The following is a 15,871-nucleotide window of genomic DNA, read 5'->3' on the forward strand; positions in this document are numbered from 1 at the left end:
TGGCCACACTGCAATTCCTTCTCCATTCTCTTCTCAGTATCTTGGGCACACGCACACACACACACATGCCCAGCGTGAGTTTAAGCCACCGGGTCTAGGACTCGAACCACGGTCAACTACATGGGAGTCCAGCGACTTAGCCATTATGCCAACTGCTGGTCCCTTTAGAAGTATTTTTCTAAAAAGATTGAATAAGCAAACAAAAACCGATATAAAGGTGGGCAGGAGCGCTAATTGTCAGTATTCTGTCCTTTTGGCATTCAGATCTATGCTTGTATCTTCATAAAATCCTTCCCAATAAAGATATCAATATTCAAGTATATTTTTCATCAATTATCCTAAAGTAGCCCATCCTTCATAATAACAATTGGGCCACCAGAAATTGCAAAGGAAATGTCCTTGGTTCCCTAACTAGGAACATAAAACCATAAAGGGCTTTCGTGTAAGAGAAGAAAACAACATACCTACCAATCGTTATTTCCCTCAGAAACGACAATGATAGTAAAACGAGTTTAGTCATTTCTGCTTCTCTTGGCATACCCTGCCATGTGCAATGAGAATGATTACTTCCAAAGCCCATGCTTATTTGTGGGGTGCTGTGTGTCTCTCCCCTGTGATGGTGGCCAACTGTTTAGGAAAAGAAGACAGGTGAGGTCAGTGTTACCTGAATGGCTTCTTCTCGGAAGGCTTTGATACAGTCCATGCTCTTCATAAAATACGGTGTTTCGTTAGTATCCAAAAACTGTTCAATGTGAGCTATTAGCTGTCGACTCGCTAGAACATAAGACAATAAGTTTATTTTCCCAGGTCAGAAGCAATACTGGTTAGACACGGTGGGCTTCTGCACGTGCCTATATGTATGCATTACGGTGCAAGAGCCTCATTGTCAATGTGCATGAGTCATCATTCTTTTAGGGGATATACATGACAAACTTCTGATTTTGAAAGTGTACGTCCCCTAAAAGTGTTTGAGAAGTTCGGCTAATGCTTATTGGCATTTATCAAGCAATGAAATTTAATTTCTAAAAGCATAGATAAATATTCATTTTGGGAATGTTGAACACTAGATCATGGTTGTTGCTTTTTTTTTTTTTTTTGAGAGATTTTCACTGTAGGGCGCGTGCGCTCGCCAGACAGACAGAGAGAGACATAGAGACAGAAAGCGAGAAATCATCCCCCAGGGGGGATGGTCACGCCGCAATCCCTTCTCCTCCATTCTCCTCTTGGGATCTTGGGCACGCACGCACACGCGCCCGGCATGAGTTTTAAGCCACCTGGTCCGGGACACGAACCGCGGTCGACTATGTGGGAGTCCAGCGACATAGCCATTACGCTAACTGCTGGTTCCCATGGTTGTTGCTTTTTATACTACTGTCTTTGCCATTTTGCCCTCCTCCCCCAGAATTAGGGATCATTTTGGGAGGGGGGAAGAGATTTTTGCTATAGCGTGCATGTGCTTGCTGGAGAGACAAGAGAGACAGAAAACGAGAAATCACCCCCTAGGGGAGATGGCCACACTGCAATCCCTTCTCCTCCATTCTCCTCTTGGAATCTTAGGCACACACCCACATGCGACCGGTGTGAGGTTTAAGCTGCTGACTTTGGGACTCAAACTGCGGTCGACTACGTGGTTGTCCAGTGACATAACCATTATGGCATCGGCTGGTCCTGAACATTTTAAGTCGACACTGTCTTTACTAATACATTCACAGAAAACTGGTCCTCTAGGCCATCCCCCAATTCCACATAGGATAATGTCAAACAGTGCCAAGCAGAGAAAATTAATGGGACCGGGACACCTTGACTACCATGGATCCCAGGTTAAATTAGAAAAGACTGGCCCCAGTCTTAACATACTATCACTTTAGATTGAGAAAGCATTACTATTCATCTTATGCCCTTAGCTGGACCTGGATATTCTCCACCTTCTCAGCACTCTGAGACAAGCCATAAATACTTAATAAAAACTGTCAACAAGCAATATCATAAATACTACAGAAATAGAAAGTACATCAACAATATTACATTTCTAAGGTAGGCTGTAGCTTGAGGTTTCCTGGCAAACAGAAAAAAAAAAAATCAAGAAGTTCATGAATATGAGAAAAAGCAACAGAAAATAAAATGTAAAAGTCAGCCAGGGAACTTAATTTGCTGAGTGAATCAAAACTGACCCTTAAAATCTGTGCAGGAGAACAAACCTGGAAGATATGAACATTCATGGCCTGAAAGTTCACTCTCCTTTGTCTCTTCACACCCCTCACTAGCTGGCTTATTGGCAGTTTATGCAGACTGGTCAAGATAGTCAAAGATTGGATGTTTCCCCCAATCACAGCCTTATATGAGTACTCTAACAGTTATGAATGTGTGTATGCCCATTACAAAAGCAAAGTTCTTTCAAGATACACCTACAAAGGTTCAAAGCCACTAACAATGTGAATTACAGTGACCTGAACATTGCTCAATGCCTTATGAAAGACATGAAATCTGTGCCATCTACTATTTCCTAAGGACTTTACAGCATGTGGAAAAGATTAAAAAACTGGACAAAGTATCTCTGATACAGCAATTTTGCAGCCAGGGAAAAATATCCCCAGTAGGCATTTCATCTCTCCTACCAACTAGGAGATTATGATCACTATTAGAATAAAGCACTTAATAAACTTGAGGGATTAAAGAAACATTTCCCTGCAATTTCCAAAAGCTTTACCAATGTATCCTGCAGCAATGAATTTATATCCAACTATAATTCAAAGGAGGGAAAAAAATATTCAAATAGATCCTTTTAAATAAGGTAAATAATACAACCCTGATTAGTAGGCAAAGTAGAAAACCATCAACAAAAAGCTCAAAGCAAACAGAAGCTATCTCCCTTTTTCACCTTAGGAAAGCAAAGTAACAGAAATGTTTGATATTTCCCAGACCACCTCTAGCAGCCTACTTTGCCTGACAGTTTGATATAAAGTTTACCCAGAGTTATGTATCTGAGCACAGATAAAAAGCCTTTAGAGGCCCAGGGCAATAATCCCAGAGACTCCAAGTTCCTTTTCTTTTGAAATGAGAATGAGGAGTCTCAGGAAGCTATAATGTATATATTTCTCTTGCTTGATTTACAAACTATTCTTATTAATTTATCCCAGTATATACTTATTGTGACTATGTATAAGACCCTGTATTATGTTCTGTGGAAGATACAATTTAGTTAAAGATAAGACCCTTGCCTGTGAGGCATTTAGACACTAGTAGAAAATAGAATACATATATTCATACACAAAATTCACAATAGGAGGTAAATGTGAAGAGGGCTGTGAGTGATATGGAATATGTTAACTGGTCAGAATTTTTAAAAAATTGTTGGTGATTACAGAAAGCTTCATTAATTAATATGGCTCTTTGGTTGGGCAATGAAAAACAGCATTTGGCCAACATACAGCAGGGAATATAATGTACCTGAGTATGAAGAACAGATGTGGGAAAGCACAGGGTGTATCTGAAAGAGCAAATGGTTTAGTAATATAGATAGGAGCAGGGCAAGAAAAAGAGGTCAAAATTAGAAAGAGGAGAGACAGAGGAGAGTTCTAAGAAAAAACTATATGCGTGAGGGTCCTGAGGCAGGGTGGAGCTAGGTTCCTTGCATAGCATAGAAGGAAAAAGGGGTTTGAGACCAAGCCTTCTAGGAACTACTACCTTTAGAGACTGGACAGAGCAAAGGAAGCTAAAGGAAGCCAAGAAAGAATAGTCAGAAGAGAAAATCAGGGCAAGGTATCAGAGATACGAAGAAGAGATTATTTAAAGGAGCTGGCTGCTGTGCCCAAATGACTACACGCAGACTACAAGAAAAGGAGCATAAGGGATTAAGAACTGAAATTTAGGGAGTCCTTAGACCCAGGAGCCCATGAAGCAACTAGAGGTACTGAATTTGCTTTGCAAAAACCCACAGCTTCTTGACTTATTTTTATACTAATATATGATAGGCACACATACACACAGCTGCTATCTTACAGAGAAAAATACTCAAAAGACCTTAAAGTAAAAGCAAATCCCAAACCAATAATCCATTCTTAATAACAATATCGGAAAGAAAATACACACAAAGAAGTAGGAGTCTCAATATCCAGCAGTTTCTATTTAAGAACAAAGTCCTTACTTACCTGTGGGCCTATTTAGATTTAGTTTTCCTTATTTACATGTTAGACTGTTTTGTCCTTTCTTACAGAAGGTTCAGGAACACCAGTAGATAAATACATCAAAACTTCCAATACATCCAGTGAACACAAAGAACCAGAGTATGCCCTTCTAGGAGTAACTGGTTATGTGGCCTGTGTGTCTGGCCCGCGATTCTGCATTCGGTCCCTCTACCTGGACTATTTTGTGACTCACTGACTATAATGAGATATCCCATGCCAGGGAATAGCAGTGTTGGATGGTGCTTTGATATATGGACTAGCAGAACAGGATGTGAACAAGACTTCCCTTCCAAAGGTTGGTGGCATTCAATGCCATCCTTAGTAAAAGTAAAACATAGAAATGGCTGACAAAAATAATACAATCTTTGGCTCGATTATGCCTTTTAGAATGCTGACCATCAGGGTGCTTTCTCTACTTCTAAATCAATTACAGGGCTAAGGAATGGCCTGTCAGTCTTCATACTCAGTAAACCACAATCCCAATTATAATTCACTAAAATGTTCTTCAGAATTAGTCAGTGCCTCAATAATCTCCTTAGTAGGTAATAAAACAAATGGCCACTGGGAGGGCCATTCATCTTAGGATACTAGGTCAAACAAGAGGTCATCATTTATCTCAAAAAGTACTTCAAAATGCCTGTTCTGAGTTTGGGGATAGAACCTCAAATGAACACAGATGTTGATACACAAACAAGTTTTGTATTGTTAGTCTCAATATAATAATACTTTAGTACTGGATTCAAAATGTTATCCAGAATCAGAAATACTAGGTAAGAAGAAAATGGTAGAGTTTTCTTGTTTAATTGGAAATACATGTTCTCCCTCTCTATAGAAAATATTTAATACCATCCATAGTTCTACGGAATGGTCACAAGGGCTGAAATACTCAGGTCTTTGTGTTGTCTGCTTCTGACTATACATTTATTCATGACCCCTTTTCTCTGCAAAGACGTTTGTGACAAAGTGAAAGGAAGTCATTCATTGTAAGTTTTTCCTTTCTCTCTGATAGAGCATAAAAAGCAGTAGGTTCACTTATCTGTCAGAAATTACACAAAAAGAACTGTAAGGCTATCTCAGACAATTTTGTTAAATTTTGTTAATTTTGTTCAGTATTGTTTCCAATGTAATTCTTTTCACTATCTCAGTGCTGTATGTAAATTTTACTTATTGAAAAGATGCACATTTTACAGATGTCAGCAGTGAAATCTTTTTTAAATGTTAAGAACAGATTTATATAACAGGTGACAATGGTCTATTTATAAAATGAAATTAGAAAATGACAATAAAAATCAAGTACTTAAATAGCGCCACACCATTAATTATTATTAAGAGACACGTAACTGTGACCAAATAAAACTCTAGGCAAGTAGTTCAGTCTGCCACCAATTAAACCCACATGTAAATTACAATCACCACTTAAGCCAGAAACTTAAGAGACATTTGCCTGGTAAGAAATGGAGTCTAGGGGACCAGTAGGTGGTGTGTTTGTTAAGGATCTGGATACTCCCACATGGCTGACACAGTTCAAGTCCTGGACCTGGTGGCTTGCTTTCTCACTTTTTCTCTCTCTCTCTGGTCAAATTAAAATAAATGAATGAATAAATACAATTAAAAATAAATGATTACTTAAAAAAAGAAATTAAAGTAAAAAAAAAGAAATTATGTCTGTATTTTAATACAAGCAAGTAAAAAGGAAATGGATCACAAATAGATTTCCTTTATGTCTACTTATTCTAGAGTATAAATTGGTCACTGTGGGTAGCTGTCTGTGTATTAGTAAGAGACTATCCAGAAGAACAGATATCATTTTGAATACTTCACATAGGGGGTTTAACATATAGGCAAGTGTTATGCAGGTAATGAAGTTAGAAAATCAGTTGAGAATAGTTGTGTAACCCAGAGTTCAGCACCTGCAGGAGTCTTTAGCATCCCCTGGAGTATGGTGAAAAGATAATGAGGGGTATAACTTCAGCTCAGAGATCTATCCAATGGTAGCCCAACCATGCTGTATTGATGTCACCCAACACAAAAAGGGAGAAAGATACTCTGGCTTATCTTTTCCTACATCCCACCAAACTTCCACCAATGTCTCCTACTGGCTGAACGCAGGAGAAGCTTTTAGACAAGGGAACCTGTGAAATGCAACCTGCAGGGATCAGTTCTGCCTGGCTCCTTCAGATCTGGTGCACACATGGGGGTGGGGATAGAGGGCAGAGTGGATGAGGAGTAGAACTAAGGGCCGCCTGGCACAGTATGTTACAAACTCAAAAGGGACATGCTCCATTTTAAAAACTGAGTATTCCCAGCAGATAGAAATTAATACGGCATTATTTAATTTAAATAATAAGAGAAGATAAAATTGACAGGTTCTTTACTTTTTTTCTAGTGAGGTAATATACAATGAAATTCAATTGCAAGTTATTAAAAAGGCTAACGAACATTCTTAAAGGTTTTCCCAGGCCTTTTAATTTTTGAAATGCTCTAGTTTTACAAAAATAGAATTATGTAAAAAATATTTTAGGGGACTAGATAGTGGCACAGCAGTAAAATGCCATGTGTTGTGAGGCAATCTTGTATGGGAAGGTTCCCCGTTCAAGAGTGGAAACCTCCCTGAGGAGGTTGGGAACACATTTGCCGAAGACCCTATTGGGGTGCTGTTTTGTTCTCTCTCTCTCTTGCTCATGGAAGAAATAAATAAACTTAAAAATATATTATTTTCATTTTAATTTGAAATGTCTTTAGAGCTACATACATTGCTTGTTCTTTCAGCTTTAGCATGGAAACTGTGCAAATAGCTGCCACAACAGTGGGGACCATGACACTCAACAAGAGGGCCTGGAAGTGACTGAATACTTCCCATGTGTTCCCATCCTTTCAGATTATAAATGTTCTTTAGAAAATTTCATTACTAAGGACAGAATTCTGACTACTTTTCCTACTCTAAGAAACTTCCTTTTTTTTGGAGAGGTTTTTGTGATAGGGCGCATGCACTCGCCAGAAAGACAGAGAAAAACAGAAACTGAGAAATCACCCCTGCCCTGGGGTGGTGGTGGTGGTGGTGGCCACGCCGCAATCCCTTCTCTCAGGATCTTGGGCACATACGCACATGTGCCCAGTGTGAGTTTAAGCCACCGGGTCTGGGACTCGAACTGTGGTTGACTACATGGCAGTCCAGCAGCATAGCCATTTCGCCAACTGCTGGTCCCTCTAAGAAACTTTCTAAGAGGCCTAGGGAAGTCACATCTATAAACATTAATCTCACTATAACAAACAGCTTTGGCCTAGTGATTGTGGGATACTCTCTATATCCTGTCCTTGGTGTAGTGTTATTAGACACAGAGTAAAGCCTTCTTATCTTTGTTAAACACAGGCATTCTTTTGCTAAATCTAAGTCGTTTGGAAACAAACACTTGTACTTTTAACCAATTATTAACCTAAGAATTTCTAAACCCACCTATAATCTACAAGACCCCTGAGTCCCAAATGTCCCACCTTTTTGGGTCAGGCTAAAGAAAGACTCCTTATGCTGATTTGCAACTTTGTGTCTACAACTCTCAGAACTAAATAAAAAGGGCTTCATCTGAGTACTCTGAAAATACTTCAGTGTTTTCTGGGCCTCATCACTCATATTCATGTTTAGAATAGACCATTTTAATTATTTCTATAGAGCATAGTTATTTCTGTTGACAGTACAAATAGAAAAGGTCCTAAATAATTTTCATCTGAATGACAAAATACATGCCTAATTATTTCTTAAATATCAATTGCCAAGAGGGCACATGTACTCGTTAGAGACAAAAAGAGGAAGAAAGCACCCTCCAATGGTTCATGGTCATGCTACAGTCCCTTCTCCTCCATTTCTCCATCTTATCAGGATGTGAAGCATGCACACAAATGCATCTGGCATGTTTTTCAAACTTCTGGAACCAAGATTCAAACCACGTGGTGTAGGCCTTGTGGGATCCAGCTCCCTTAACCACTAGGCTACAGGACTGACCCAAATACAATACTCTTATTTGGGGAAAAAGAAATCACTAGGGCCAGCAAGTGGTGTAGTGGTCAAGGCGGCTGGATCCCATATGGCTGACTGCACAGTTCAAGTCACAGACCTGACGGCCTGAAAAACATGCCAGGCATATGTGTATGTACCCAAAATCCTGACAGGAGAATGGAGGAAAAAGGATTGTGGTGTGGCCATCTCCCTGACGGGTGCTCTCTCACTTCCTTACCCTGTCGCTCTAGTAAGCACATGCACCGTAAAGCAAATTACAGTAAATAAATAAATGTCCTTTACATTAAAAAGAAAGGGGACCAGCAGGTAGCATGGTGGTTAAGGCGCTGGACACTCCCACATGGCTGACCACAGTTTGAATACCAGACCTGGTGGCTTGCTTTCTCACTTTTCCTCTCTCTCTCTCTGTATCTCTCTCTGTCAAATTAAAATAAATGAATGAATAAATAAAATTAAATAATTATAAAAAAAGAAAGAAATCATTACAAAGCAACAAAAGAAACTGAGAAATGGGAAAAAAATATTAGCTTTCCAAGCTTCAAAATGACAATCACAAGTTGTTTTCTTTTTCGAGCAGCTCGAGTGTGCTTGAAGCAGACAGAGCTCTGCGTGGCTTTTTGCCCCCTTGTTTTCTTCCCTCTTTTAGAAACTATTCTGCTGGCATCTGCCTCAAACTGCCTTATCTACCAGGAAAGAAGGTGCCTGCCTCCCTTTTAGGAATGGAAAAGGTCAGTAGATATGACACAGTGGAGGATAGCACAGCCATAATGCTATGCATGACCGGTGGCACAGGAAATTGAACTGAAGTACAGAGAGTGCTGACCATCTCAACAGTACAGATGCAGCCCTAGTTTTGTTGTTTCTGTTTTGTGTTATTTTTATTATTATTATTTTTCTTACCAATAACTAAAAAACTCAATTAAAATCTCACCATTGAAGCTCCACAAGTTCAGTCACAGCCCATTTTTTCATGCTTAACGATTTTCTCATTAAATGAAGTAATTTCTTACAAATTACACTAATAAAAGTAAGTCCTGCTGGGTGTTTTCTCCCCCTTTCTAAATGCTGCCTTTTCATTGATGTGTTAAATTAAAACCCCAGGCACAAGGCACAGAGTAAATGCAAAGTCTTTATTGTCAGACTCCATTCCTACAGACTATGAGATCTCTCCCATTTTATTTTTGTTTTTATTTCAATTAACTATGAGTCTACTTTGTAGCCAGAGAAGAATGATGTTGAAGGTCTCCTGGCCTTGGCTCATTCTGTAGAACAAAAACAGTAATGTGAACTAATGAGAAACTAGAAAAAGCACATCCAGTTAACCCACTGTGATATAAGCTCACTTTATGTAAGAGAACATTATGACATATCTCTTTAATTCTGAGTGAATAATAGTTTTCATCTTTTTAAATAGCCTGCGTATAAGATCAGATCTGTTCCCAGACCAGTGAACTAATTTTAAGTGTCCTGGCTAATGCGTGGGTTCCATGGCATTGAATGGTCTTATAATATATTTTTTTTATTAAGAATGTCAATCAAGCCATTAAAGATCCATAGAACATGTCCCACAAAGCTTGAAGGTCATCAACTAATATTTACAAGACATCTAGCACTTAACCAAAAATAAAAGAACATGCATTTCTCTCTTTTTTTAATTTTTTGGAGAGGTGTATTTTTTTTTTTTTTTTCCTATAGGGCACGTGTGCTAAAACAGAGAGAGGCAGAGACAGAAAGCAAGAAATCACTCCCCAGGGGGATGGCCACGCCGCAATCCCCTCTCCTCCATTTTCCTCTCAGGATCCTGAGCAGACACGTACAGGCGGCTGGTGTGATTGTAAGCCACCGTGTCCGGGACTCAACTACATGGGAGTCCAATGACATAGCCATTATGCCATCTGGTGGTCCCAGATTGTGCATTTCTGTCTTTTTTTTTGGAGAGATTTTTGCTATAGGGTGCGTGCGCTTGCCAGACAGAGACAGAGAGACAGAAAGTGAGAAATCACCCCCCAGGGGGGATGGTCACGCCGTAATCCCTTCTCCTCCAATCTCCTCTCAGGATCTTGGGCATGCACACACACGCGCCCGGCGTGAGTTTAAGCCAGCAGGTCCGGGACTCGAACCGTAGTTGACTACGTGGGAGTCCAGCGACACAGCCATTATGCTAACAGCTGGTCCCGCAGAATGTACAGTTCTAATGTAATTTTCCCCAATGGCAGAAAGGAGTCATTTGAATTATACAACTGAGACATTATGCTAACTTAAGAAACTAGGGGAAGGGGCATGGTGGCGCCCGCCCTATGGCAAGAAACTAGGGGAAGACTTTCTTATTCAATGAGCAAGTGATTTCTTTGGCTCATTTATGTAATATTTATGCCATATGCCTGAAAGAATGTGTTTGGGGTAGGGCTGAAGGGTAGAGTGAGCAGAGAAAGGGTTTCCAAAATTTCCAGAATTCTAAAACTTGGTAAAGCTTACCAAAATAAAAGTGATACAGACTTAAGAACCTTATCAATCTCAACCTGATCCCATTCTACAATAGATGGGCAGTGGGAGAGAGACAGAATTCAAGATGACAGTGTTTGGTATTGTAGCACTTTAACAGTATCTCCCTAGCGTCATACCTGAGTAGACAGTCATCAAATACAGGACGTAACCAGAAAGAACCAAGTAGCCATAGTAACAGTGTGGCCTAGAGGAAACACTCTGGAAGAGGAAACCAATCTGGCAATGGGATCCAATTAAAAGTTGGTAATTGAATGAAACTGAAATTGATGTAGCAGTTGAAGATGAAGTAAGTGATGAGTCAGTCTCCTCACCAAGAGAAAAACAGGCCATTTTTTCATTGGAGGAGGGAGAGCCAACACTGTGATTTATGATGCCTCAAGAGTTTAAGCCACTCTTCAAAGGTAATTTAGCAGGTATCAGAAAAATTTTTTTTTTTAAAGATTGCTTTTAACTTTATTTACTTGTTTTTTTGTTTTGTTTTGTTTTGTTTTAATTTTATCAGAGAGGGACAGTGTGAGAGAGAGACAGAGAGGGAAAGTGAGAAAGTGAGCTGCCAGGTCTGGGATTCAAACCATGGTCAGCCATGTGGGAGTCCAGCGCCCTTAACCACCATGCCACCTGCCAACCCCAAAGGTATCAGAAATTTTAGAGAAACTATTTTCTATGTGGTCAGTCCTTCCAAAAATGGATAAATAATGATGTCCTGTGTCTATATGACATCTTTCTTATGGGCCCCTCAGTTTCTGCTTTTTTCCCACCCCCCATCTTTTTCTGATTTTATAAATATTTTATAATTTTCTAGAGCTCATAGAAATGTTATATTTCTGTATGTCTTCTTCGATGGGGCTAAGACTTAGGAGCTGATCCAAAAAACCCAAAAAGTAACTTTCTTGGTAAAGTCGTTCTTACTACTTTCTAAGCACTTTGTTAAAACTCGACAATGAAACAAAAGGTATTACTACTACTGGCCAGCAATACTCAGAGAATATAAAAACCGATAGGGGTCATTTTGTCTCACTGTGGTAGATGAGCACTAGCATCGAAGATAATGAATCTTAGTACAATAAAACTACAACCAGCGGGACCAGCAGATGGCATAATGGTTACGTCACTGGACTCCCCCATAGTTGACCATAGTTTGAGTCTCAGACCTGGTGGCTTAAAACTCACGCCTGGTATGTACGCATGCCTTAAATCCTAAGAGGAGAATGGAGGAGAAGGGATTGCAGTGTGGCCATCCTAACTGGGGTGGTGGGGGGGCATGACTTTTTTTTTTCCTTTGGAGAGGCTGGAGAGGTTTTTGCTATAGGGCATGTGCGCTCACCAGAAAGACAGACAGAGAGACAGAAAGCAAGAAATCACCCCCCAGGAGGGATGGCCACACTGCAACCCCTTCTCCTCCATTCTCCTCTCGGGATCTTGGGCACGCACGCACACGTGCCCGGAATGAGTTTAAGCCACCGGTCGGGGACTCAACCCGTGGTTGACTACGTGGGAGTCCAGCAACATAGCCATTACACCAACTGCTGGTCCCTGACTTCTTGCTTGCTGTCTGTCTCTCCAGTGAGTGCATGTGCCCTATAGCAAACATCTCTTTACTCACAGATATATTGGCTCTCAAGTCATGGAAATTTCTTTAGAGTGGGGCTGGAGGGTGAGAGAGAAGAGCGACATTTTTTGTGGAGAGAATTTTTTTTAAAGTAATTATTGAACTTTATTTATTTTTAATTTAACCAGAGAGGGACAGAGTGAGAGAAAGGTGGGGGGGAGTGAAAAAGGAAGCTACCAGGTCAGGGACTCGAACTGTGGTTGGCCATGTGGGAGTCCAGCACCCTTAACCACCATGCCACCTGCCAGAATTTCTTAAGCAATCACACAGAAGAGGGAAGCCAGTGCTATGACGATATTAGCAAGCAACAGTTTTATGATACAAGTATTTTTCACCACTTGACATATATTTTGTTTTTTGTTCGCTTTCTGTGCCTTGCCATAATAACTGGCACATGGTAGGCCAAACACTTGCTAAACAAACAGTCTAGGTCCCACTGGTTTATTCTTTTTTTTCTTTTTTTTTGGAGAGGTTTTTGCTATAGGGCGCATGCGCTCGCCAGACAGACAGAGAGAGACAGAAAGCAAGAAATCACCCCCTGGGGGGATGGCCATGCCGCAATCCCTTCTCAATCCCTTCTCTTCCGTTCTCCTCTCAGGATCTTGAACATGCATGCGCACATGCCCAGCGTGAGTTTTAAGCCACCGGGTCCGGGATGCGAACTGCAGTCGACTACATGGGAGTCCAGTGACATAGCCATTACACTAACTGCTGGTCCCCCCACTGGTTTATTCTAAAAGTCACGAATGAAGATGTCTTTTTGTTGCCTTTTAAAGCTTAAGCTCATATCCTGTGTATTTGGAGCTGGTTGTTACTCAGGAAAGGGGACAATCTGGAACTCTCTTTCTATGGCCAATCCTTCCTTAATTTTACAGAGATGGAAATTGTTAAAATAAATCTCTATAGAAGGGAGAAATACACAAAAAGTTAACAGGCTAGTTATGAGATACAGATGTATGGGGCCAGGAGGTAGCATGGTGATTAAGGTGCTGGATTCCCATCTGGTGACCACAGTTTGAGTCCTGGACCTTGGCAGCTTGAAAATCACAATGGTGTTATCTGTGTAAATGACCAAAATCCCAAGAGAATGGAGGAGAAGGGATTGTGGCATGAACATCACCCCTGGCGGGTGATTTCTCACTTTCCCTCTCTCAATGGCAAAAACTTAAAAAGAAAAAGGATGCAGGTATGTAGGGATGAGACATCATGTCCAACTTTGTTGTGATTATATGTATGCACACATCTGCGGTTGCAGGTGTAGCTTGCTAAGCATGACTTAGCCTTATCCCATCTTATTGTAAACTCTTTTTCTGCTCTCAGTAGAGCTGCTTGATCCCATTAGAAATGGAAGCACTCCCAAAACGTACTGCTTATGGTTATAACCCCAATTTATTATATCCTAAAACAATTAACCGTCTGGATTATAATACAGAGCATTCATAGTGATTAACAGGATTATTTTTATGAAGAGAGAATTAAAATGCAAGATGGAAAATGTGGGCATAAGGGAAGACAATAAAGCAGGATACTTCTACTTTTAAAATTTATATACTACTATCTTATCTTATTATTTGCATTTTTCCAGAAAGCACATATTTACTTAACTAGAGAAGGACTAAGGAATAATAATAATCATCCTGATACATACTAAAGACTGTCAAATAAGCAGACAAAAAACAATCATTTTCTATTTTTAGTGACTTCTAAAGGGAAGACATTTTTCATGGGTTGGCACAAAAAACAATCATTTCTATTTTTAGTGACTTCTAAATGGGAAGACATTTTTCATGGGTTGGCACTTGGTGACACTGAATATTTCTAACATTTCAGTGATCCATTTATCTATTTATTTATTTGTTAGTTTGTCTGTTTAAAGTATATGGTTCAGGAATTCCAAAATTGGGGATCTCCCAAATTTCTGTTATTGATTTTTTATTTAATTTTGGTGCAATTAGAGAATATGTGATAAATGACATCAGCTCTTTAACATATATTAACACAGACTGCTCTGACAAATAACCCACATGACTTTAAAAAGAACATGCTGTTATTAGGTCAAGGGTTCTATAAAATGGCAGTTAGGATAATAAGGGTGATGATTTGTTGAAATCTACCTGTGTTTTATTTTTCCATTTTCTTGTTTTCCATGATGTTTTGAGTACTGAAAGTTACATACCTCGAGACCTTGTGAGTTAGCTAGCAAAACCCTTATTATTTTTGTTTTACCTAGCTAACCTCCCTTGGGTCAAGAGACTCAAATGAATTTCTACTAAGTACCGATAAAGAAAACATTGTCACTTTAGGAATAGACCATATTTTTGGTATTATTGAAGTTTTGAACAGAGATGCATGTACTGTGAGATTATGTTTGTGTTTCAGAATCCTCTGCTTTATGGGGATAAGCTTACTCTACTCAATACAGAAAGAAAAAATCATGTAGATTTCAGGAACCTGTTAAAGTCCAAAGGTAATTAGCTGTAAGAAATAAAAGTCGATTTTAGTAACAATAGGTATTTGATTATATCAAGTCTTAGAACAATGTTTACAGATTTGGGACATTTACAACTATTATCCCCCCCTTTCATTTGTTCATTTTGTACAGTTTTTTTCTCAAGCATGTGTTAGTTTTATCACATTCATTGTCTCATACACTGAAAAGAAACTCTATATGGAACAACTAAGGTTGGGCTACCCATAATTTGCCCTATTTCTAATTACTCTTTGATGGAATATAATGAAGCCAGAAAGACTTATACATTAGAATTATAATGTATGGGATTATAAGGAGTTTAGAATTCACAAACCAAAGGCATGGTTTATCTATAGAAAGTCTGTTTCAAATGCATACATTTTCCTGATGACAGTAGATGAAATAAAATAATTTCTTTTTTTAAAAATGATAGTTTTATTTTATTTTATTTTAAGAATTATTTTATTTAACTTTATTTATTATTAATATCATTATTATTTTTCAGTTTGATCAGAGAGAGACAGAGAGAGAGGAAGTGAGAAAGCAAGTCACCAGGTCCGAGACTTGAACCATGGTCGGCCATGTAGGAGTCCAGAGCCTTTAACCACCATGCCACTTGCCGGCCCCGAAATAAAATAATTTCTAAGGTTTCGTTTATCTCTGCTCTGTAAGGATAGATTAATGTATATAAAGTAAAGGATGTGGTTGAGAATTTGGAAATTTAAAATACACTCCTAAGTAACTTGAGGGTCAATGAACTAATCATAAAAGGCATTAGAAAATATATGATCTGGGGGCCAGCAGGTGGCATGGTGGTTAAAGATGCTGGATTCCCACATGGCTGACTACAGTTCAAGTCCTGGACCTGGTGGCTTGCTTTCTCACTTTCTCTCCCTCTCTCCCTCCCTCTCTCTCTCTCTCTGTCCTTCTCTAATCAAATTAAAAATAAATAAAGTTAAATAAAATTTAAAAAAAAGAAAAAAGAGAAGAAAATATATGATCTGGTGCTGGCAGGTAGTGTGGTGGTTAAGGGCGCTGGACTCCTACATGGCTGACTGCAGTTTGAGTCCCAAACCTAGTGGCTTTTCTTT

General features: G+C 39.4%; 1 protein-coding gene across 1 annotated transcript in view; it reads right to left on the minus strand.

Moving 5' to 3' along the window:
• Positions 1-15,871, minus strand: part of XRCC5 (X-ray repair cross complementing 5) — a gene marked incomplete in the record, with an annotated part of 114,905 nt that overhangs the window by 14,823 nt on the left and 84,211 nt on the right. The window contains 1 exon segment of the mRNA XM_027775315.1: positions 665-774. Within this exon segment, the coding sequence (XP_027631116.1) occupies positions 665-774 (110 nt within the window).

The sequence above is a fragment of the Tupaia chinensis genome, unplaced genomic scaffold (assembly GCF_000334495.1).
Source record: "Tupaia chinensis unplaced genomic scaffold, TupChi_1.0 Scaffold000542_1, whole genome shotgun sequence".
NCBI classification, from domain to species: domain Eukaryota; kingdom Metazoa; phylum Chordata; class Mammalia; order Scandentia; family Tupaiidae; genus Tupaia; species Tupaia belangeri.